The 22,787-nt window shown below is 39.9% G+C and overlaps 1 protein-coding gene across 1 annotated transcript in view; it reads right to left on the reverse strand.

Annotated features, from left to right (window-relative positions):
* The window catches only part of DENND1A (DENN domain containing 1A), a 536,242-nt gene that overhangs the window by 368,100 nt on the left and 145,355 nt on the right, over positions 1-22,787 (reverse strand). The window contains exon 3 of the mRNA XM_049774129.1: positions 17,225-17,268. Coding sequence (XP_049630086.1) covers positions 17,225-17,268 — 44 coding nt within the window. The remainder of the gene's footprint in view (positions 1-17,224; positions 17,269-22,787) is intronic.

Raw genomic sequence — 22,787 nt, forward strand, 5'->3', positions numbered from 1 at the left:
ACTCCTGGCTCTATGCTCAGAAATCGCCCCTGGCAGGCACGGGGGACCATATGGGATGCTGGGATTTGAACCACCGTCTTTCTGCATGAAAGACAAACACCTTACCTCCATGCTATCTCCCATGTTTCTAGGTTTTGATTATTGTCAATAGTGGTGAAATGAACACAGAAGTGTAAATGTCTCCATAGTTTTGTGGCCCTGGAGACTGATGTCAAGTAGTACATCATATGGAAGCTCAAATACGAGTTTTCTGAGAAGTGGCTATGTTGTTTTCCAAAACATTGAAACTGAGGATACTTCCACCATCATCCAAGTCAATACTGGTTGCTTTCTTTTTTTTGGTTGTTTTTGGTTTTGGTTTTAGTTTTGGTTTTTGGGCCACACCCGGCAGTGTTCAGGGGTTACTCCTGACTCCATGCTCAGAAATTGCTCCTGAAGGACCATATGGGATGCCAGGAATCGAACCCATGTCGGCCGTGTGAAAGGCAAATGCCCTACCCATTATGCTGTCAGTTTGGCCCCCTGATTCTCTCTGATATGTGCCAGTCATCTGGTGTGAGGTGGTATCGCACTGTTTTTGTTTTGTTGGGGTTTTTTTTGTTATCTCACTGTTAATATACTTTTCCCATACAAGTGATGTGGCACATTTTTTCATATGCCATTTGGTCCTTTATCTTCTTTGAGGAAGCCTCTGTACATCTCTTCTCCTCATTTTCTGATAAGGTTCATATTCTTGCTTTACTAGGCCTTTGCATAGACATTATAAGGTTAATGGCAATGAACCCTTTGTCAGATACGTGGTGGGCAAATATTTTCTCCTAGTCTGTGGAGTATCTTTTTTTATTCTGACCATTGTGCCTTTTACTAAGTTCAAATTTTTAAAAAGTCTACTGTTTTATAAACAGTTTGCATTTCTATCTACCTCCATCTATTATATGCACAAGCACACATATGCATTCTAGCCCAAAGTTTGGCTTCGTGTTATATCACATGGGAAATCTGAAACTGGTCATGTAAGACAACTTGAAATAATGCCAGCCAAAGGAATCTTCTAACACTTGAGTATTTAGCATGAGGAGGAATCAAAGGCGAGACTTCCAAGCAGTGTCCAGGAGAACTAGGAGCCCCACAAGCAATTTCTTGGCCAACCAAGTAAGAGGTTCAATGCAAAGGCCTGAGAATGTGGTACAGCTTGGGCCATGCAATACTAGGAATAATACTAGGAATAGCTAAACCCCACCACTCTCCCTGAAAAACAAATAGCCAGGAGGGTTTTGGGCAATACTGGTTAAGGCCATGGCCCCACCCAAAATGAGAGCAACTGATACACTGAGATGACCTAGTAAATGCAAACCAAAGGGCTAATTTACAAGTGAAATGAGATTCATTGCTATTATTTCTGAGATTCTAAATGTGAAAAGTTTCAGTACACAGACTCACAGTTGGAATATAGTAAATGAAAAGTAATTACTTGAAGCCTCTTTGCCACTATTTCAAGAGTATCTGTATTTATCAGTATATTTCAAAGCAGTCTCTTCAATTCTACTAAAAAGGACTTTCTTACCTTCAGACCTTGTTTAAATTTGACTCTTTCAAAAAGTGCATGTTTAAAATAGAAAAGTAGAACTTCAAAAGAGAAAGTACAGGGATTAAGGCATTGGCCTTACATGTGGCTGATCCTGATTCCACCTGCCCTTTTCCCCAGCCCTGCCCCAGGCAATGTATGGTTCCCCCAAGCACTGCCAGGAGCAAGCCCCAAGCAGAGAGACAGAATAACCCCCAGCACAAAAAGGTATGGCCCCAAAATACCTAAACAAAACAAAAAATAAGTAGAGGTTTTCTGAATTCTTCCTATGACCTAAACTTCTAGAAGCTAAGGTTAATCTCATGACCCTAACAGCTGGTATAAAAGAAACCTCAAAACTAGTTTGGCCTGTTAGCTCCAATCTACCGTATTTGCCAGTGTATAAGATGACTGGCGTATAAGACAACCCCCTAATTTTGCAATTAAAACATAGGTTTAGGCCTATATTCGCTGTATCAGACAGAACGTTCCTGTGCTGCAACTGTATGTACCACAGTGAGCCAATCACAACAAGCAAAGGTTCAAAGGTTATACTGTAATAGACTTCCTCTCTGACTCTGGCCAATATGAGCAGGCTTTTTACAGTGTAGATTCGGGTTCAGAACATGGTCTAATTTGCATGCATAAAAAGCCTGCTTGGATTGGCTGAGTTAGAGAGGCGGTCGGAGCAACCTTGCAGTGATTGGTGCAGGATCGAGTTGGAAAATTCATTTTGTGGCAATATTCAGACAATTTCCGTTTAGCGGCAATTGAAACATTTTTCAGGATATACTCGGTGTATAAGACGACCCCCGATTTTCGGTTGACATTTTTTGTTTCAAAAGTCGTCTTATACACCGGAAAATACGGTACCTAAAAATAGTAGAAATATATAATGTTATTAGCTGTTGTAAATGTCAGGTACTTTTTTTTTCCTGTACCCTCTACATGTTTCCAACTATATAAACAACTAGTTATGCTAGAGGTCATTCCCATGATCATAGTTTATGGGTGAGAAAGTGAATGAAACCATAGAGGTCAATTCTGAAAGTGGCAAGGCCAGTTTCCAAACCAAGGAGCTCCAAATGCATGGTCTCTGGACCCTGAACTCCTTAGCAACTATGTCCATGTATTGCCTCCTTCATAGTCACATCATTCCCTGACCCCTAATTTCCCAAGTTACTAAGAGGAGCCTCCAATAGTGACTGAGCACCTCTGAAATATAAACTTTTCAGGGGAAAAAATGACTGTCCCCCTAAAAATCTAACTTCTTTAAGGGACAGAATACATCCCCAATTACACCCAACGGTACTGTCACCTATCTCCTGGACCATTCCAGGGCCTGCCCATGGATTGGTGGGATGGTTTCACCAATTTTAAGTAACACAGCAAACATTCATACTTTGGCAGAGGCATGCAAGCAAGAATATAAGAAGTGAATCTTCTAAGAGTTCTCCAAGTTTAAGGAGAGGACTAATTTACTCCAGGCAAGTTTCTCAGAGGATGAGCCACAAGCCAGCCACTTAATGCTGAACCTAGATATACAGAGGAAAAGTGGGGACCAAAATTGATGAGGACATTTCAACCTCCCCCCCCCCAAAATATACCCTGGGCAAAAATACAGATAAGGAGAGAAGAGCATTCTGGGAAATGATGAGTCGTTCTGTACGGGCAGCTGTAAAAGTAGCAAAAAACCAGGATAGATGAAAAGTGAGCCAGAATCTGGTTGTGATGGCCCTTAATCCACAAAAGAGATATGATGCAGCTTCTGGAGACACTGAGGAACTATCAAGAACTGTTAACTACAGGGGCCGGAGTGGTGTGCTAGTGATAAGACGTCTACCTTGCCTGTGCTAGCCTAGGACAGACCACTGTTCGATCCCGTCTCTTATGATCCCCCAAGCCAGAAGTGATTTCTGAGCACATAGCCAGGAGTAAACCCTAAGTGTCACCAGGTATGGCCCCCAAAACAAACAAACAAACAAACAAACAAAAAAGAATTGTTAACTACAGAAAAATGACATGCTTTGATTGAAGTTTCAAAAACCTCTCTCTGGCCACCTTGAAATGGGTAGTAAGTGCAAAGTTATCAAGCAGTAGACCATTAGGAATAATGCGCAGGAGAAAAACAGGGTGTGAATGCAGAGAAATGCCAAAGTCAAGGGCAGGCCAGAGAGCAGTTTGGGAGGGATAAAAACAGAAGTGAATGACTGCAGAGTTGGAAGAGCATCCCAATGAGCAACAGTGGCCAAAGACCGCATGAGGCTAAAGATAAGATTCAGACTACAGCTGTGATGAGTGCCCATAATCCACCTCGCTTTAATAGTATTCACAAATGCCAGGAATTTAGTGGGGATGCAGGAGACCAGAAGAACATTTCTAATAAGAATGTGTAAATATTACATAATTACTATTTCCCAGAGTCAGATTCAAGAAAGAAAAGTACAATGTAGCTGGATAATGTGGCATGCTTTTGGGAAAATGTGTTCAAAAGGAATTAGTCTTTTTAATGTGTTCCTCCTATATAACTGTAACAACTGGGGAGTGACCAAACTGGGAAGAAATTTTCAACTTAAAAGAAGCACTTTAGGGGCCGGAGAGATAGCATGGAGGTAAGGTGTTTGCCTTTCATGCAGGAGGTCATCGGTTCGAATCCCGGCGTCCCATGTGGTCCCCCGTGCCTGCCAGGAGCAATTTCTGAGCCTGGAGCCAGGAATAACCCCTGAGCACTGCCGGGTGTGACCCAAAAACCACAAAAAAAAAAAAAAAAAAAAAAAAAAAAAGAAGCACTTTAACAGGGCCGGAGAGATAGCACAGCAGTGTTTGCCTTGTAAGCAGCTGATCCAGGTCCTAAGGTGGTTGGTTCGAATCTCAGCATCCCATATGGTCCCCCATGCCTGCCAGGAGCTATTTCTGAGCAGATAGCCAGGAGTAACCCCTGAGCACCGCCGGGTGTGGCCCAAAAACCAAAAAAAAAAAAAAAAAAAGGCACTTAAAGTCAGAAACCATCTGTCCTTCAACTGAGGTTGACTAAAATGTCACAGTTTTCAATATATTTTATTAAAAAAAAAAAAAACAGTCAAATCCCACCCCATTGTTAAATTTACTTCTTAAAACCGAGAAAACAACTCAAAAAGTAGATATGAAAGAAGAGCGGTTCTTAGACACTAAGATCTTTCTTTTCAGCAAACACCTTTAAAAGCAGCCACCTAGGGGCTGGCACATCGTTCCACAGGTAGAACATTTGCCTTGCACACAGCTGACCTAGGACAAATCATGGTTCGATCCTCCAGCGTCCCACATGGTCCCCTAAGCCAGGAGCAATTTCTGAGTGCATAGACAGGAGTAACCCCCTGAGCGTCACCGGTATGGCCTAAAAACAAACAAACTAACAAAAAAGGCAACCATCTGATATCTGTGCACGATGATATAAGGAATGCATGCACAACATTAACTTTTAAGACTCTTTAAAAACTCATCCATAATCCAATACTTGAAAAACACATAAATCAGTCCATCATCAACTACAAGATACTTGCAAAAATATAAAAGAAACAGCTGTTTAATCTGGGATTCATTTCTGCATCTGCAATCTATCAATGACTCTTTTCCAGATCTGTAACGTGGTCCATCAAAATGGCGACATTTGGTGCCAATCGTGGGTATTGATACACAATCTAAGGAAATCTGCATCAGCAGGATATATGCCAACATCCAGCTCCCTGTTTTCAGACTCTGGAGACAATTTCTGTACTTGGACAAGGAAAACCATATTTATACCTCTTATCTAAGGCTTGCAGAGTACTGAGAAATATAAAGACTGACTATTTTGAGTAGGTATTTGAAAAACCCAATGGTCAACTGCAATGCTTAGAAAATCATACACCTGGGGGCCGGAGAGATAGCATGGAGGTAAGGCGTTTGCCTTTCATGCAGAAGGTCATCAGTTTGAATCCGACTTCCCATATGGTCCCCCGTGCCTGCCAGGAGCAATTTCTGAGCATGGAGCCAGGAGTTTCCCCTGAGCACTGCTAGGTGTAACCCAAAAACCAAAAAAAAAAAAAGAAAAAAGAAAAAAAAAATCGGGGCCGGGTAGGTGGCGCTGGAGGTAAGGTGTCTGCCTTGCAAGCGCTAGCCAAGGAAGGACCGCGGTTCGATCCCCCGGCGTCCCATATGGTCCCCCCAAGCCAGGGGCGATTTCTGAGCACATAGCCAGGAGTAACCCCTGAGCGTCAAAACGGGTGTGGCCCAAAAACCAAAAAAAAAAAAAAAAAAAAAAAAAAAAAAATCATACACCTAAATTGAACCTAAAAGATGATGTGTGGGTGTACCTATTTAAAACCCTGAAACCCACCCATTTCTGGGAGGGGTCTTGGGAACCGGATAGTAGGTGTAACCTTACCTGCAAGACCCTCCCATTCCTGGGAGGGGTCTGGGAAATGTTAGATAAGGCTTGGACCAAGGGAATTCGGCCTTTTTTGGCTCTTTGCCTTTTCTGCACTGCTGTGCGCTTTGGCTTCTGGGTTTCTGTGTTCTGGTCTTTGACCAGCATGGAGCCCAAAGGGAAGATGGCTAACAGGAAATAAGATGCAGGGCTAGCAAAATATTGCTGTGCTTGAAAGGTTATGAATAGACCACACACACGTGGTGGCTAGGGCTTGAATAAAGTTGTTGCTTCCTAACGCCTGACTGTGAGTGAGTGATTTCACCTGGGCCTGGAACTCGCCAACTGCATGGAGGTTGCTAAGCCACGTGGCCTGGAATGGCACAGAGAGAAATCCACCGCCATCCAGCCCCATCGTTAATTATTTAATGCAACAATGATGCTTTGTTTGATTTTGAGGGGTTGATAGAGTGCTGGGGATCAAACCCAGGAACTTGCAAAACAAGGCATGCACTCAGCTATGAAGCCCCAAGCCCTAGCCCTTTAATAAACTTTATTTTATTTTTTAATTTTAGGCCATACCCAGCAGTGCTGAGGGGTTACTTCTGGCTCTGTACTTAGGAATCACAGCTGGAGGGCTCCTAGGGACAATATGGGATGCCAGATATTGAATCTGGGTTGGCAATGCAAGATAAGCACCTTATCCTCTGTACTATCACTCTAGCACCCCTGTTAATGGATTTTAAAGATGGTCCCAATACTTAAACTTTTCTCTCTACTGGTCTTGTTAATGTTAACAACTTCTATGATGCCACAGCAATAAAGAATAAGAGGAGGGCCCAGAGAGACAGCACAGCAGTGTTTGCCTTGCAAGCAGCCGATCCAGGACCTAAGGTGATTGGTTTGAATCCCAGTGTCCCATATGGTCCCCCGTGCCTGCCAGGAGCTATTTCTGAGCAGACAGCCAGGGGTAACCCTTGAGCACTGCCGGGTGTGCCCCCCCCCAAAAAAAAAGAATAAGAGGTGTTTGCCTTTCATGTAGAAGGCCATTGGTTTGAATCCCAGCATCCCATATGGTCCCCCAAGCCTGCCAGGAGCGATTTCTGAGCGTGGAGCCAGGAGTAGCCCCTGAGCACTGACGGGTGTGACCCAAAAACCAAAAAAAAAAAAAAAGAAACTGCAGGAAGGTGAATGAATATATAGTTGCATCCCTGAGCCAGGTACTAGTTTGCAGAGACATTACTAATTTCTAGCCAGCCACTGTTCCACAAGCAATGAGAACACCCTGGCATATACTATACTTGCCTTCTCCTAGACAGCAAGGTCCGTCGGGGAGAAACGGAACCTGCCTCATCTCCCTTCATTACTTCCTATCTGCTGAGTTCACATAGTGTACAGGTGGACTTACTGACCTCTCATTCAATTCATGCACAGATCAAACCAAGTCTCCCAGACAGACTCTAGCACCAAAAATAGACATGTACAAATGAAGAAAAAAAAATACAGGCTATAACTTAAGTTATAGATTGTGGAGCCATTTCGAGTGTGATTCTTTTGTTCCTTTTGGATAAGTCAATCCTTTGGATGAGATTCAAATGAGTTGGCAAATGTTTCTTCATGAAACATAGACAGCAAAGAGTCCTAAACTTATTTGGCCTACAACAACCTTTTCCGATTTAAAAAGAAAAAAGCTACACTCAATGCATCCCTAATCTTTCTTTACATGAACAAACAGAAACACCTGTCACTTGTACCTTACCTTCTGTGAGTGAGTGAAACCATTCTTGCCTTTCTCTTTCTAATTTATTTTCTTGGACACCTGCACTCCAATCCCATGCCATCCATGGTGTGATAAATGGCAAAATTTCATCTCTAAGAAAAGAATAGCTGATTAAAAGGCTAGAGTGATAATACAGGGCTGAAGGTAAATGCCATTATTGCCCCCCATATGTCAGTAATTATAATTTCAGTAGTCCCCCAGTAGGCCAGCAATGCCTATTTTAAAAAGTACCAGCGAAGGGTTTCATATGAAGTTTCTAGACCAAACCATTTGAAGTTAGTCAAATCTGAACAGACTGTAAAAGTAGGTTGGAGGCATCACAACACCCACTTTGAAGAAAAATAAAGAAAAAAAGAAAGCTCAGATGTCCCTACAGGAGGAGAAGAAAAAATAATTGGGACTATTTCAATCCAAAATGCTTCTGCACAGTGAAAAACTATTTTGTTAAAACAAAGATACTCCCAAGGGGAGATAGTATTTGCACATTAGACATCCAATAAGAGATTAGTAGCCATTATACAGAAAGAACTTATACAACTCAACAACTACAAAAACAAATAACTCAAGTTAAAACAAGTTGAAAAGGGGCCGGAGCAATAGCACAGTGCTAGGGCGTTTGCCTTGCATGTGGCCGATCCAGGATGGATCTTGGTTAGATCCCCACATCCCTAAGCATCACAGGGTATGGCCCAAAAAGTAAAAAAGACACATCTCTAATGACATAGAGATGGTCAGTAGACAGATGGCAAATGCTCATCACTATTATTATGAAAACAAATGCTCAAAAAGCACGCCTGTAGGGGCCAGAGCAATAGCACAGCAGTAGGGCGTTAGCCTTGCACACAGTCAACACAGGACGGATCCTCATTTGATTCCAGGCATCCCATATGTTCCTCCAAGCCTGCCAGGAGCAATTCTGAGTGCAGAGCCTCGTAACACCTGAGTGCCGCAGGGTGCGGCTCAAAAACCCAAACGAACAAACAAAGCAAACCGGTAACCTACATTAAAAAGATGATTAACAACCATGGGTTGGTGAGGGTGTAGAGAAAAAGGAAATGTTGTAGACTGTAGGTGGGAATATAAACTTATGCCATTTTTTGGAGAATAGCATGGAGGATCCTCAAAATATTAAAAAATAGTTCTAGGGAGGTCAGACAGATAGTAAAGCAGGGAGGGTTCATGCCTTGCATGCAGCACACCCAAGTTTCATCCCTGGCACTCCAAATGGTCAACCTGAGCCTGGTCAGGAATGACCTCTGAGCTCAGAGCCAGAATAGATCTTGAGCATCACCCAAACCAAAACTTATGTATGTGTGTGTGTATATATATATATGTATGTATATATATGTATGTATATGTATACATACTCATATACATATACTAGATATATATTCAATAAAAGTAAATCTACCACATGACGCAGCAATTCCACTCCCAGGTATACATTCAAAGATGCTAAGAGCACTAATTTGGGGCATGGGAGATAGTCTAAGAATTATGCATAGGCCTTGCAAGGCAGGCGCCTGCACCCTACTTTGCCCCCCTCAACACCATATGGCCTGCCAAGCACTGCTACATGTGGCCTTGGTATCCCCCAACACTTCATCTTCTGCTAGTCCTGTTGGTCCTAGAGCCCTGTGAGTACCATTTGGAGATCCAAACGAACAAAATGGTTACTTTGAAAATATTTATGTACTACCATTTGTAATAGACAAGATATGGAAACAATCCAAATGTCTAGTGATGGATCATTAAATTAGAAAGGTATTTTATATATTACACAATAAAAAACTAATCAGATTTTATGTAGGTGTATGTGTGAGCACTCTCATAGAAAGAAGTACTCAGAAGTAACCCCTGGGAGCGTTTGAAGAGCCTATGTAGTGCCAGGAATGAAGTGGAGCTGGAAGGATACAGGGCAGTTATCTTCATCAGCCCTGTACTATCTCTCTGGCCTCCTAATCAGTTGTTATTTTCTTAGCGATGAAATTTTGCCATTTATCACACCATGGATGGAATGGGATTGGAGTGCAGGTGCCCAAGAAAATAAATTAGAAAGAGAAAGGCAAGAACTGAATGGTTTCACTCACATATAGAAATATAAAGAACCAGGGCCAGAGCGATAGCACAGCAGTAAGGCATTTGCCTTGCACGCGGCCAACATAGGACAGACCCCAGTTCAATTCCTGGCATCCCCTATGGTTCCCCGAGCCTGCCAAGGACGATTTCTGAGCACAGAGCCAGGGGTCACCCCTGAGCGCTGCCAGGTATGACCCAAAAATCAAAAAAAAAGAAAAAAAGAAAAGAAATATAAAGAACCAAAGCAAATTCTGAGAGTAGAACTGCAATTACTAGGTTAGAGGGTGGGGTTAAGAGGGTGCAAGTAAAAAGTGTAGACGTTTAGAGAGCTGAGTACAGGATTATTAGCACTTTGGTAATGACTGTAGCATGGTAACATGCACTAAAAGGGGTATGATTTGTATACCTAAAAACATACACAGTATTAAACTAGTGCTACCTCAAAAAGACAAAGTCCCCCCCCCAAAAAAAAAGAGGAAAATATGCAAATGTAGTTCTATTCTTCAAGAGTTTGGGGAGTGGAAGTCCCCAAAAATCACAGACCCAAAGAGCAGCTCTATCCTGAATATTGTGTGCTTCAGAGAAGTCCCTATGGAAAGTCTGGTAGAATATTTGGGGTAGCATACATTGGACACAACCAGAGACATACTTCAGCCCAGTGAAGAAAACTAAACTTTTACCATTTGTTTGACTGGGGGGAGGGGGTGCCGAGGTGTCGATCTAATACATGTTTTGCCATCACTGTTACAATGATTCTTGCAGGAAACTGAGAAGCTGTGGGTTTTATCTCTGATTTTCCTTTTACATAGTATTCTTCTAACCAGTCAGGGCCTGAATATGATTTGCATGAGCATGTTCCATCTCTGGAACATATAAAAGTTTCATAAATAGGCAGTGAACAAAGGAGGAAATCACCAACATAAAGATAAAGAAAAAATCTTGTTAAACATTACCTCTATTTACTAATCAGATCCTTTCAATCCACTTTAAAATAGTCTTTACTATAAGTGAAAGCACAGGCACTTTTTTCAGAGCATACCTGAAGCACGAACAGATGAAAATTCCATATTTAAGCAATTACATGCAACTCAGAAATGCCTATTTCCATCACAATTAGCCTAAGTTATGCAACATATTTTGCTTCGTTTTAGCATTTAGTTGATGGTGTGTTTTTCTAAATTTTGCTTCACTACCTATAGTGACATTTTAAAGTCATGTCGACCCTATAAAACCATAAAAGAAAGGTACCTTTTTATTTTCCCCAATGTAGCATGCTTTTACATTGCTTATAGAGCTTGTACAAGAAACACTGCTAGTTTCTATATAAAGACTTCCATAAAAATTTTTATAGTTTCTATAAATGCATAAAGATTGTCAGATTCATTATAGCCTCTGTTTCAGTGCCAGTGGAAAGAAAAATTACCTGTAGCCTAAACAGTGATCTACATACTCCGAGGAGGGTAAGTGTACTCAGAACTCCATCATGAAGCACTCTAAAATACTCACTGTATTTCATCAAAATAGAAGAGTGCACTAGAGAAGAAACTCATCTTTAATCATCGCACTCAGAACAAACAGCCTTAAAAAGGGCAACTGTGGAAACAAATGATTAAGTCTACCTTTCAGTAGAAGTACCTAGATAATAAATGTATGCTTTAAAAGGATATGTGCAATACCAAAAATACTTGATACATAATAAAACTAATTATGGAACTCTTATAATAAGTGACTATCTTTATGCCAAATTCTCCTGTACAGCATGTTATAATTATTAAGACTCATTTTTAAAACCTGAAAAATCGTGTTTTGAAGTCAAATTGAGCTTCTGATGAATAGTGGCCATAATTTTCTAATGCATTAATTCAACTATCCTTTTCTCTCTTAATTCAATTAGAGCTCATTAAAACTGCACTAATCACAATGAGTAAAGTTTTACCAATTATTTCCATAATTACAAATGAATACAGCAAACATAATAGAATAATTATAAATCTACTTCATTAACTACAAGATTATTTTTAGCAGGACAAGATATTCATGTTCTTGTTTTCTTATTTTTAAGGCTAGACTCAATGTTTATCTCTTTAAGATGCCATTTCTGAAATGAAATAGTGCAATTTAGTTCTTTGAGACATTTTCTAATGAAAATTTTCTTATTAAGAGCTACATAAGCTAAACTTGCAGTAAGAGACTGAAAATCTGGACCAAGTAATCAGAACCAAGTTAATCCAAAATGTTTATTTTAATCATCTTAACCCTAGTAAAAAAAATTTAGATTATGTTTTATAACACTTAGGAGACATAGAATTCTTCTCCCCCACCCCCTAGCACCAACACTACCAAATAAGTCGCTTTCAAAGCACGGGGGACTTTTCAAGTTAGGTTTCTTCCAATGTTGATGTTTTCATATTTAAACTAGCTAAGCATTAAACAAAAGCAGATGAATAAATAATGTGAACTCTGAAAAGATCTTGCTTTTGCCTTTTTGTTTGCTTTTCCTTTTCAAAAAAAAATATAAGCATCGCCTGCCACTCAGGAATTAACAAAGCCTGTACCTTCAGGTTTAAAGATAGCAAGCTGGCCAGATTTTAAATGAAATATTGAATGCTACACAGTGATTTAATGATTTTAAACCATGGATGTCATTGCAGTCTGAGGATGTCACAGACAACTTAAGAAAGGGGGAAAAAATGGGGCACAGAGAAATCACTTTGTCAGTAATTATAATCAAGAGTCCTAAAATGTGGCTCAGACTGCTCATTACTTCTTCCTTCTGTATCGGGGCCCTTATTTACATTTCAGATTACATTTTTTATGAAACGGTAAGATCTATCAGGGCTGAGCAGACTGAAATAATGAGGGGAAAACATTTTAATAAAACGTGTTGGGTCTGCATTACTTCCGTGTCAGAAAGACAGGCTACTTCTGTAGTGATGGATCATTTATTCTGCTTCTAAACGAGAAGGGAAAAAAAATGAAACTGATGAACTTTTACTGCCCATTTGTCTTTAGCAGACAATTAAGACAGAGAAGATCAAAATGGATTATCATACCACGCAGACAACTGGCCCAACAGTAATACATCTCTGGGACCACAGATTTGTAACTCTCTTTTATCCCTCCTCTTTCTTCTTACTTCTTTTTCCACTCTAAAGGCAATGCTAGCTTTGTGGCTCAAGGAGAGCCAAAAGGCTGGTCATCATTATTCAGCCACAGATGTCAATCTAACCTCCCTTTTTTCTCAGTTTCTAAAGCAGTGAGCCACAATAATTTGTGACAGATTCTTTTACTGTAAGGTACAAAGAACACACAGAATAAAACATCTAGCAGCAGCCAGTGTCTCTGATCAAGTGTGCTGGTACATGGGAAATCCACTACATGTGAAAAAAAGCACTGGTAGTTCAGGCGAATGGGGAGAAAAACTGGGGTTGGAGGACTCTGTATTAGGAGGAGGCTGTAAGTGTTACGCATTGTGGTGAATCATCTCACTTCTTCCTGACAAATTACATCATAAATGTTTTAATACTAGAAATGTGGTCCAGATTAAGGGCCTACTCAGCATCGAATTCTGTTTGTAGGTAACAGAAAAAATTCTAACAACTCTCTTACAATAGTATAGCAGAGGAAGGAAATTTTGATTTAATCTAACAAATGTAAAGAAGGGGGCAGGGAGAGGGAAAATGGGAACAGAAACCAAATGTAAATAAAAAAAAAAGTGGCTCTCATTTTCCTTATCAACAGATTATTCCCAAATGAAATTCTGGGTCTGTGGTGAGACCTTCTCCAAAGACAATGTAGATCTTTCATTCATCTGGTATCCTTGAGCTACATGTAGTAAAGAAAAGAAACCACATGTGCTGGGTTGGAAGAAATGCTGAATAAGGCATTTGATATGTCTCTCAGAAGTCCACCAGCCCAGGAAGACCATCCTACAAAATGTTACTAATTTCAACAGAGAAAAAAATAATCTTCCAATAACCACTTTAAAATAGCTAAAGTTGGGGCCGAAGAGATAGCATGGAGGTAAGGCGTTTGCCTTTCATGCAGAAGGTCACTGGTTCAAATCCCAGCGTCCCATATGGTCCCCTGAGCCTGCCAGGAGTAACCCCTGAGCACTGTTGGGTGTGACCCAAAAACCAAACAAAAAAAAAAGCTAAAAGTTGTACTAAGATTCCACTGCAAGTTTAAAACCAACCTCAATATATGAAACCTTTCTAAGATCACCCATTCATCAGAGTACAAAATTCATAACATCTACTAGTACTGTGCTCCATATGCAACCATATGTACTTCTCCCCATTGCATATGTACATATATGCCTATTGATACCTTTATAGAGAAATATTTCTTCTTATCAAAAACACAAGTAATCATAAAAAGTAAATATGACATTGTCATCGCAATTGTTGTTGTTACAAATAACTTGTGTTTTTTTTTCCTTCTCATTTTACTCTTTTTTCCCCCTCATTTTACTCTCTTTTGTTTGTTTGTTTTTGGTTTTTGGGTCACAACCAGCTGCACTCAGGAATTACTCCTGGCTCTATGCTCAGAAATCGCTCCTGAGAGGCTCGGGGGACTATAACGGATGCCGGGATTTGAACAACCGACCTTCTGCATGCAAGGAAAACACCTTACCTCCATGCTATCTCTCCGGCCCCTCATTTTACTCTTAATTTATCTCTATATTTCCCAATTTGGGGAGTCACAAACACATTTTGCCCATGTAGGGTTTTTTTTTTTTGGGGGGGGGGCATGTAGTTTTTAGAGGAATAGAATGATAGTTCAAAAGGTATATATATATATATATATATATATATATATATATATATATATATATATATATATGCCCCCAAACATATGCTTACCAAATTTTTTTTCAGATATACACGAAGTTATAAAGAAATAGACCTATATTTTTCCTATATTATTTTACATTTATTCTTTGAAAATTTTCTCTTACTGGGAAATTCACATCATGAGACTACAAAGATTATTTATCTGGACACAAATTAGAGTAGAGAGATATACAATGCCAGGGGTCACAATCAACACAACTAAAACCTGGGACATGCATGTGCTCTGCCATTTGAGCTATAGCCCCAGTCCAAACACAGACTTTAGAAAAATGATTTTCTTAGCATGTAGGACCTTAAGTTTATTTTTAATAATGCTTTAAGAGTTCCTTACCATTTGTACATTGTTTATTTTATCTATTTATTATTATTTTTGGATTTGGGGCCATATTGGTGACGCTCAGGAGTTACTCCTGACTATGCACTCAGAAATCGTTCATGGCTTGGGGGACCATATGGGACGCCGGTGGATTGAACTTTGGTCCATCCTAGGTCAGATGCGTGTAAGGCAAATGCCTTACCGCTGCGCCACTACTCCAGCTCCCATTGTTTATTTTTTTAATCACTTTACCAAAAGTCCTATAAAATTTAGATTCTGTAGTTTAAATTCAATGGCTCAATCCCACAGCAATTTATGACAAGATAAAAAAATTTAACTTCCTATGCCAGAGCAATAACACAGTGGAGTAAGGAGGCTGGAGAAATAATATAAGAGGCTGGGCATTGCTTTGCATGTAGCTGGCCCGGGTTCTATTCCTGAATGGTCTCCAGAGCCAGGAGTGATTTCTGAGCTCAGCTAGGAGTAATCCCTAAGTTTGGAGCCAGGAGTAAATAAACCCTGAGCACTGCCAGTGTGGGCCCCAAAACAAAAAAATTAAAAATACAGCAGATAAGGTGCTAGGTTTGCATGCAGTCAACCTATGTTCAATCCTAGGAATGCCATATAGTCTCTGATCAAATGACTCTAGCAGAGCTAGAGTAAGCCTTGAGCACAGCCAGATGTGCCCTCCCCTCAAAAAAATATTCTTATTAGAAGATGAATAGGAAATTCAAATGTTTTCAAAACTTCATCTAAAAAAGTCTTAAGACTGTACGAATTTGTTTTGTTTGTTTGAGGTTTTTATTTTTTGTTACCAGAGATCCTGTTGAGCACCATTCCCCAGTCTTTGGGATTATGTACAAAATATCATCAAGTGAAAATTCAATTATATTCCTGGTAAAATTATATCCTATGTCTTAAAAGATAAATTAGATACCTTGCCCTCAAGGGGCCAGAGAGATTACATACAGGGCTAGTTTGGTACACTGGAAACCTATGTTGGATCCCTGGTACCACATGGCCCCGGGAGCATAGCCAGGAGCTGCTCCAAAGTATGAACAGAGATAGAGCCTTTGAGAACTGCTTGGCATTGTTTAAGGCCATACCCTGAACATGTCCGATCTCATCTGATCTCGAAAGCTAAGCATGGCCGGGCATGGTTAGTACTAGAATGGGAGAACTGCTAGGTATCACCTAAAAACAAAACAAAATACAGACAAACCAAAAAAAGCAACCAAACAAACACAAACCATTGTCTTACTCTGTTCTGTACTGGATCACATCTTAAAAGGTATTACTACTGTATTGAATGTTTCTATTTCTTTGTACTTAGCCTCATTCAATGACATTTTCCTAGACAACATTAAGTGGATGTACTTCAGAAACCTTTTTATTGTGCACAATATCCCATTTGTGAAATTTTTATAAGGTTGTTAGATAATATAATGAAGGATGTTTTAATTTTAAAGTGTGGGTTTTATTTTGGTTTTTTTTGTATGTTTGCTTTTTGGTTAGTGGATCTATAAATTTAAGATCACTTTCCCAAAACTACAAAACTTCAATACTATTTACTCAGGACAGAAACTAAATTCTTGAATGGATAATCTGAATTAAACTAGACAGAACAAAACAACCTTAGCACTTTCAACAGTTTTGTCAGTAGCTCCTTCCACTCCCATGCAAACTGGTACAATGCAGGGAATTCTAGAGGGCAGAGCTAACTGGTCAACCCAACCTTTTACTACGTCATTAGAACTACATTAGAACTGTGGAAAAAATCCCTTATGCCTATGTCTCCCCTCCTTAGGCGTTATCATAACACAGTCTCAGAATCTATTTCTAATTCCAGAAAATGTTATCAACATCCCTCTCCCACCCTTTGTTATTGTTATTATTGTGGTGGTTACACTGGTTCTTGACTGAATAAGTTTAATTTTTTAAAAAGGCTACTAAACTTCAGACAGCAGCCTGTCTCAAAGTAAATAACACAAAATTTGTGAGAGATTTACCACACTGTTCAGTATTCCTCTGAAGGTAACACCCAAATCCAACAATAGTTTTAATCCTATATCAGTATGTTTTCACTTTTTTTGTCCTGGGCTCCTAATTACTGTTTCTCTTTCCTTAAAAAAAAAAAAAAATTAAAAGATCCATTTATCTCTTTCGGTAAAAAGAACAGTAATAATATGTTGAACAACTCTGAAATAAATTTTGTCATGTAAAAAATTAATTACGCATTCCGAACCTGGTCACTGTAGTCCTCGGGGAATTGCCTCTGCACCTCAGGATCTGTAAATAATTGACAGATAATATTAATTGGCTTTGGATTAGTGAGCAAGCAGAGGATCACACATTAATATTTGATCAGAAGATGATAGCAGCCCTGGCAGGGGATCCAGGGGGGCAGCTGAGGCTGCCTTGTTGATGAGCCCAAGGAAAGGCTGGGCAAGGCACTCCCATTACCCTCCTCCAGAAAGACAAAAAAGAAAAAATTTAAAGACCTGATGCTACTGTTCTCTTTGGACTATTACCTAATGCAAAAAGCCTGCCTGCTGCAAATTGCCCTCAATATATATTTCCCAGAGAAAATGAGTCTTAAACCTGCCTGACTTTCTTCTCTAATCAGAAGCCTCCTTTCTGTAGTTGCAGGCTTGGGGAGGGGTGAGGCAGTGCTGAGAAACCCCTCAAACAGATGTGCATGGGGAGGGGTGGTGGGATGGAGGTAGACTATTTTTAAGGAAAAAATGCAAGATTTCTACTTTTAAAAGTAAAAATATACTCTTGGGCCAGATCAACAGTACAGCAGGTAAGGCATTTGCCTTGCAAGCAGTAGAACTAGGTTAAATCCCAGCACCCCGTGAGTTCCCCAAGCCCACTAAGAGTGATCCCAGATCATAAGCTCTAAGCATCAAAAGTTGGTACTCAAGCACTTAGCTCTCATCCCACCCACCACGCAACAAAAGAGACAAGCAAAATATTAAAATATATCCTTCCCCAAATACTTGAAGAGTTGTTGAAAATAAAAATAAAATGAAATGCCATTTTCTCCAAACCAGAGCCAAACAATACAAGTTTACCTTGTTAGTTAGCATCAACCAAAACTTGAACATAATTAGACTTGTTCAGAAACTACAAAAATACAGAGGTATAGATACTTTTCACTTCATGTCTGAAGTGGAACTATGAAAGAGGTCATCTGATCTCTCCACCAAAACTGCAGGTGAATCCAAGGCTGATGAGTGTGAGTCTGGGTAAAAGTGGACTAATTAAAAGCTATTAGCACTCCATTTGCTATTGATTAGGAAAACGTTCCCCTTTTTTTTCTGATAAAACAATGATTGGGATCCTCAGAGACATATTAAGGGCATTAGCGGAAGTGATTAGAATAAGATCTGAAGACTCATCTATCTATGCAAAAACCTTGTAAAAAAGCATGTAATGGGATGGTCACACCCTCTCCTGGTGACCACAGTGTGTGTGTGTGTGTGTGTGTGTGTGTGTGTGTGTGTGTGTGTGTGTGTGTGTGTGTGTGTGTGTGTGACCACAGTATGTGTATGTGAGTCCTGCTCACTCATCAGTTAGCTATTAAGACACCAATTTTATTCTCTACAGAAGTGAGTCCATGTGCAAGTTAAATGTACGTTCTGCATATAGTACAGCTATGCAATTAATTGTTTTTGCAGCAAAAAATCATGGAGAGACTACTGATTGACTGAAAACTGAGATCCCTTGTTCTGAATCCCTTGTTACAAGAGCCTAATGACATGCCCAGGCAGTGATGAGCAGAATCCATGTAGAAGCACCCCAAAAGTACCAAACTGAGCTGCCTTGGGGGCCAGATGAAGAGGCTGTGGCTTGCCTCAGGCATGAGGTGCTGAAAACACACCAGCCCAGGGCCCTCTTGTGTCAGGAGGCCAGAGGGCACTAAGGTATGTTGCAAAGAGCACTAGGTCTACAGGAAGAATTAGCAGGCAGGAAGCCAAGAAAAAGCCAGAGTTACAACCAAGAGAGTCGTGGTGGGTGCAGAAGGGACCCCAAGAAAGAAAGCAGTGACTGTAATTCCTAAAACACATGAATGACTTGGTTCAGGTAAAACATATAGTTGGGTGGTTGTTGGGTGGTGATGGTGGTGGTGGTTTTATTGTTGTTATATTGGACTATAACTACTACGATTTAAAGTTTTATCCTGAAAAATAATAAATAAAATTTGATCCTGATATCTAAAAAAAGTTCAACTTGGTCACTAAGAAACACAGTATAATAGAGACTGGAAAGCTATAAAGTAAGACTTATTCTTGTCCTTCCAATTATCAGGTGCTAACATTGGGTTTTGGTCATGGAGGGTTGTTTGTTTTCTTGGCTTGAGGGCCACACCTGGTGTACCAGGTGTACACCTGGCTTACTTTTGGATCTTATAATTTACTCAAGGATCACTCCTTGTGGATTCTGAGAGATAAAACTGTGGTTCTGGGGACTGAACTCAGGATAGCTATATGCAAGGCAAATGTCTTACCCATTGATTTATCACTCTGGCCTAAATACTCACTACTGACTTTTTTTTTTAAATAGTTTTTAACTGAATCACTGTGAGATACAGTTACAAAGTTGTTCATAATTAGGTTTCAGTCATCTAATGTTCAACACCCTTCACTAGAGCACGTTTCTCACCATTAATGTTCCCAGTTTCCCTCCTGTTCTCCCCACTCTATCACCTCCCCTGCCTGCCTCTATGACACTTTTGTTCTCTCTCTTTCTCTTCTGTTTTATCCTTTTAGACACTCTGATTTGCAATATTTTTTCTGAATGGGCACCATGCATATAACTTCAGCTCCTTTCAGAACCCAGTTCTTGTCCAGAGTGATCATTTCCAATTCTCATTGTCACAGCGCTCTTTTCTCTGCCTTAACTGCACTCCTCGCTCTTTGTGGCAAGCTTTCTACCATAGTCCTTCTGCCCTTGTCTCTATTGTCTTTAACATACCATATATATACCCCAGAAATTCTATGTCTATCTCTCTCCATTTGACATTTTGCTCAGCATAATACCCTCCATATCCTTCCATGTATAAGCAAATTTCATGACTTCATTTTTCCTAACAGTTACATAGTATTCCATTGTGTAGCTGTACCACTGTTTCTTTATCCATTTATGTGTTCTTGGGCATCTGATTTGTTTCCAGATTTTGGCAACTATGAATGGAACTATAATAAACATATGAGTGTAGAGGCCTTTTCCACATTGCAAACACTTACTGTCTAGGCAGAAAACTTCAAGCAGAAAACAGTCACACACAAACCTTTAGTATCATTTCCTTATCATTTACTTAGTGGGAATGCCCTGTCTTTCCCCACCCATCCATCCATACCCACACGAATAAGGCCAAAGAGACAGTACAGGAAGCAAGACATTTGCCCTGCATTCACTGCCACGTGTGGCCACTACTATCCATCCATCTATCCATCCATCTATAGATATATAATTAATGGAAATAAAAGGAAACTAAAACCATGAACTTTCCTTTTTAATCCACTTTATCCATCAAAGTTTAAAGCAAAACATATGGCATAGTCTTCCATTTAAAATATAAGGGATCTTAGCATTCTTGTGGAGGGCATGATGTGACAGTTATCACAAGTCTATAACAATCAGGTTGTTAGTTGTCATGAGAAATACAAGTCTGTTTGCTTAAGTAACAGAGGGGCAGTGGTGGAGGGTCTTTGATAATTTGGTGATGGTTAGAGGTTCAGTAACCCTTGACACTAAAAACATTAACATTGACACTATTATAACCCTGCTATCTCAACTGAAATAAAAAACTAAATTTAAAAGTAAAAGTTTTTTTTTTTTACATTTATTAGATTGGGGAAATAGCTTATAGAGTTTATAGTGCTGGAACTGTTCTTTTCATGTAGAAGCCCTAGACTCAGTCCTCCCAAGCACCACCAGGTACCGCACACACAATAAACAAAATAAGTTTCCTATTACAGATTTTTAAAAAAGAAAAAATGGGAAAAGGGAAGGTTTTCCCATTTCTTCAGTATCAGTACAGAATCACAGTAACTTATTTTTTAATATATGTTCATTATTCATATCTGCAGCACAGTAGAATGGGGGCTGAGAAACATGGAAGAAAAGGAAAAATGCACTTATATGACTATACCATGGTACATATAACCATGGAATGCAAGACAGGCCATTTCAGCCACACACCGTGACCATCAGCCACCAAACCCTCCACCTGTCCCTAGAAACATCCAACAATGCATGTCCTATCCTAGATTTTAACACTTGTACTCGAGGTAATTCATACGTTTTCACTGGCACTGACTCAAGCCCAAATCTTTGCATTTTGAGTTTTTAAGAGCCTATGGTTAACAAAAGCAAACTTGGTGAATTCTTAGTACTCTCTAGAGCAGCGTCCTGCTTTTTATTTTCTTTAAGGCACTTCTTTGTGAAAGCAGAACTCAGACCATAAACTTCAGTTCCATTAGCTCAAAGATCCTGTCTGATAGTTCATAAAACCCTGAAAGACATTTTGTAAAAATTAATAAAACAACTGAAAAATTATCTGTTTGCATTTTCTGCAAACATCGATTTTGCACAGTAGGCTCTCTTCTTTTTGCCACTGAGAGCCGATCAGAATGCCATAATGTCACCAAAATATCGACACTAGAAACATCTGAGTTAAAAAGGTCCAAATACAATCTGCTTTTCTCAAGCAACACAACACCCGTCTTACTAACAGTTTCAGCATGGCACATGTACAAAACCTAGCACCCTGCAGTTAAGCAAACCGCCTTTAAATTTTCTGCCTGGCAGCAATCCACTTGCGTGTCTGTATGTTTTTACAAGTACGCTATGTATTTCATTGCATCAGCTGCATTTCTTAGCGTTTTAAATGGTCTGGGAACATTTTATGAAATGTTCTCTATCTTTATATGGAAAATAACATACATTGGAAAACTGTGCATCAGACTAATATCTGTGTATCTATTTCTTTATCCACCATCCAATGCTATAATTGCTTATGTTCCAAAACACCTTCTCACATTCATACCCTCACTGCCAAATGCAGTGTCACCAAACAGCTAACTTTCAACACAAAAATGTGCAGATAAGAGTACTACCACGGGGGGCGGTGAGGAATAAGCCCTGAATTTGCTTAGGCAATTGGCAGTAAGATTAGTTATCAGCATATGTCAAGCTTTTTCTGCGAAATTTGTCCCTCTGACAGAAGATGAAGAACATAGAACACAGAGCACACTCATCTTTCCTCCCCTTTCCTTGCCATAACTTTCTCTCCTTAACATTAAAAAAGAACCAATTCCACTGAGTCCCAGGAAAATGTTTTCCAATAAAGTTTCACTTATGATAACTCGCCAATAAGACACAGGGTGGGGAGCCTCTACCTCATAACCAGATCAGAGTAATAGAGGCTCTTGACCAAGCCTCCTCATACCACCACATGGATATAAAGGGAACAGTTCGCCTGTCTGTCTGTCTGTGTGTCCCTCTCTTTTACACACACACACACACACACACACACACTTTCTCCCTCCCCCTCCCTCACATAACTTTCTTTATTATTTCTTTTCTATTATTCCTTCTTCATTTTTAGCCAAATACAACCTCTCCCCCAGCACTCTGACCCCACAAGAGGCTAACCCCAACCACACACAAAGTAACCATGATCTCTGAAGAAGCATTTCCAGGTGTGACAAAGGCATTTCAGTACACAGGACTCTTGATAGCATGGAAGAACCAAGTGCAGAACAGAAGCAATTCTAAGAGACTGTGTCTTCAGAGGA

The sequence above is a fragment of the Suncus etruscus genome, chromosome 5, assembly GCF_024139225.1.
Source record: "Suncus etruscus isolate mSunEtr1 chromosome 5, mSunEtr1.pri.cur, whole genome shotgun sequence".
Classification (NCBI taxonomy): Eukaryota; Metazoa; Chordata; class Mammalia; order Eulipotyphla; family Soricidae; genus Suncus; species Suncus etruscus.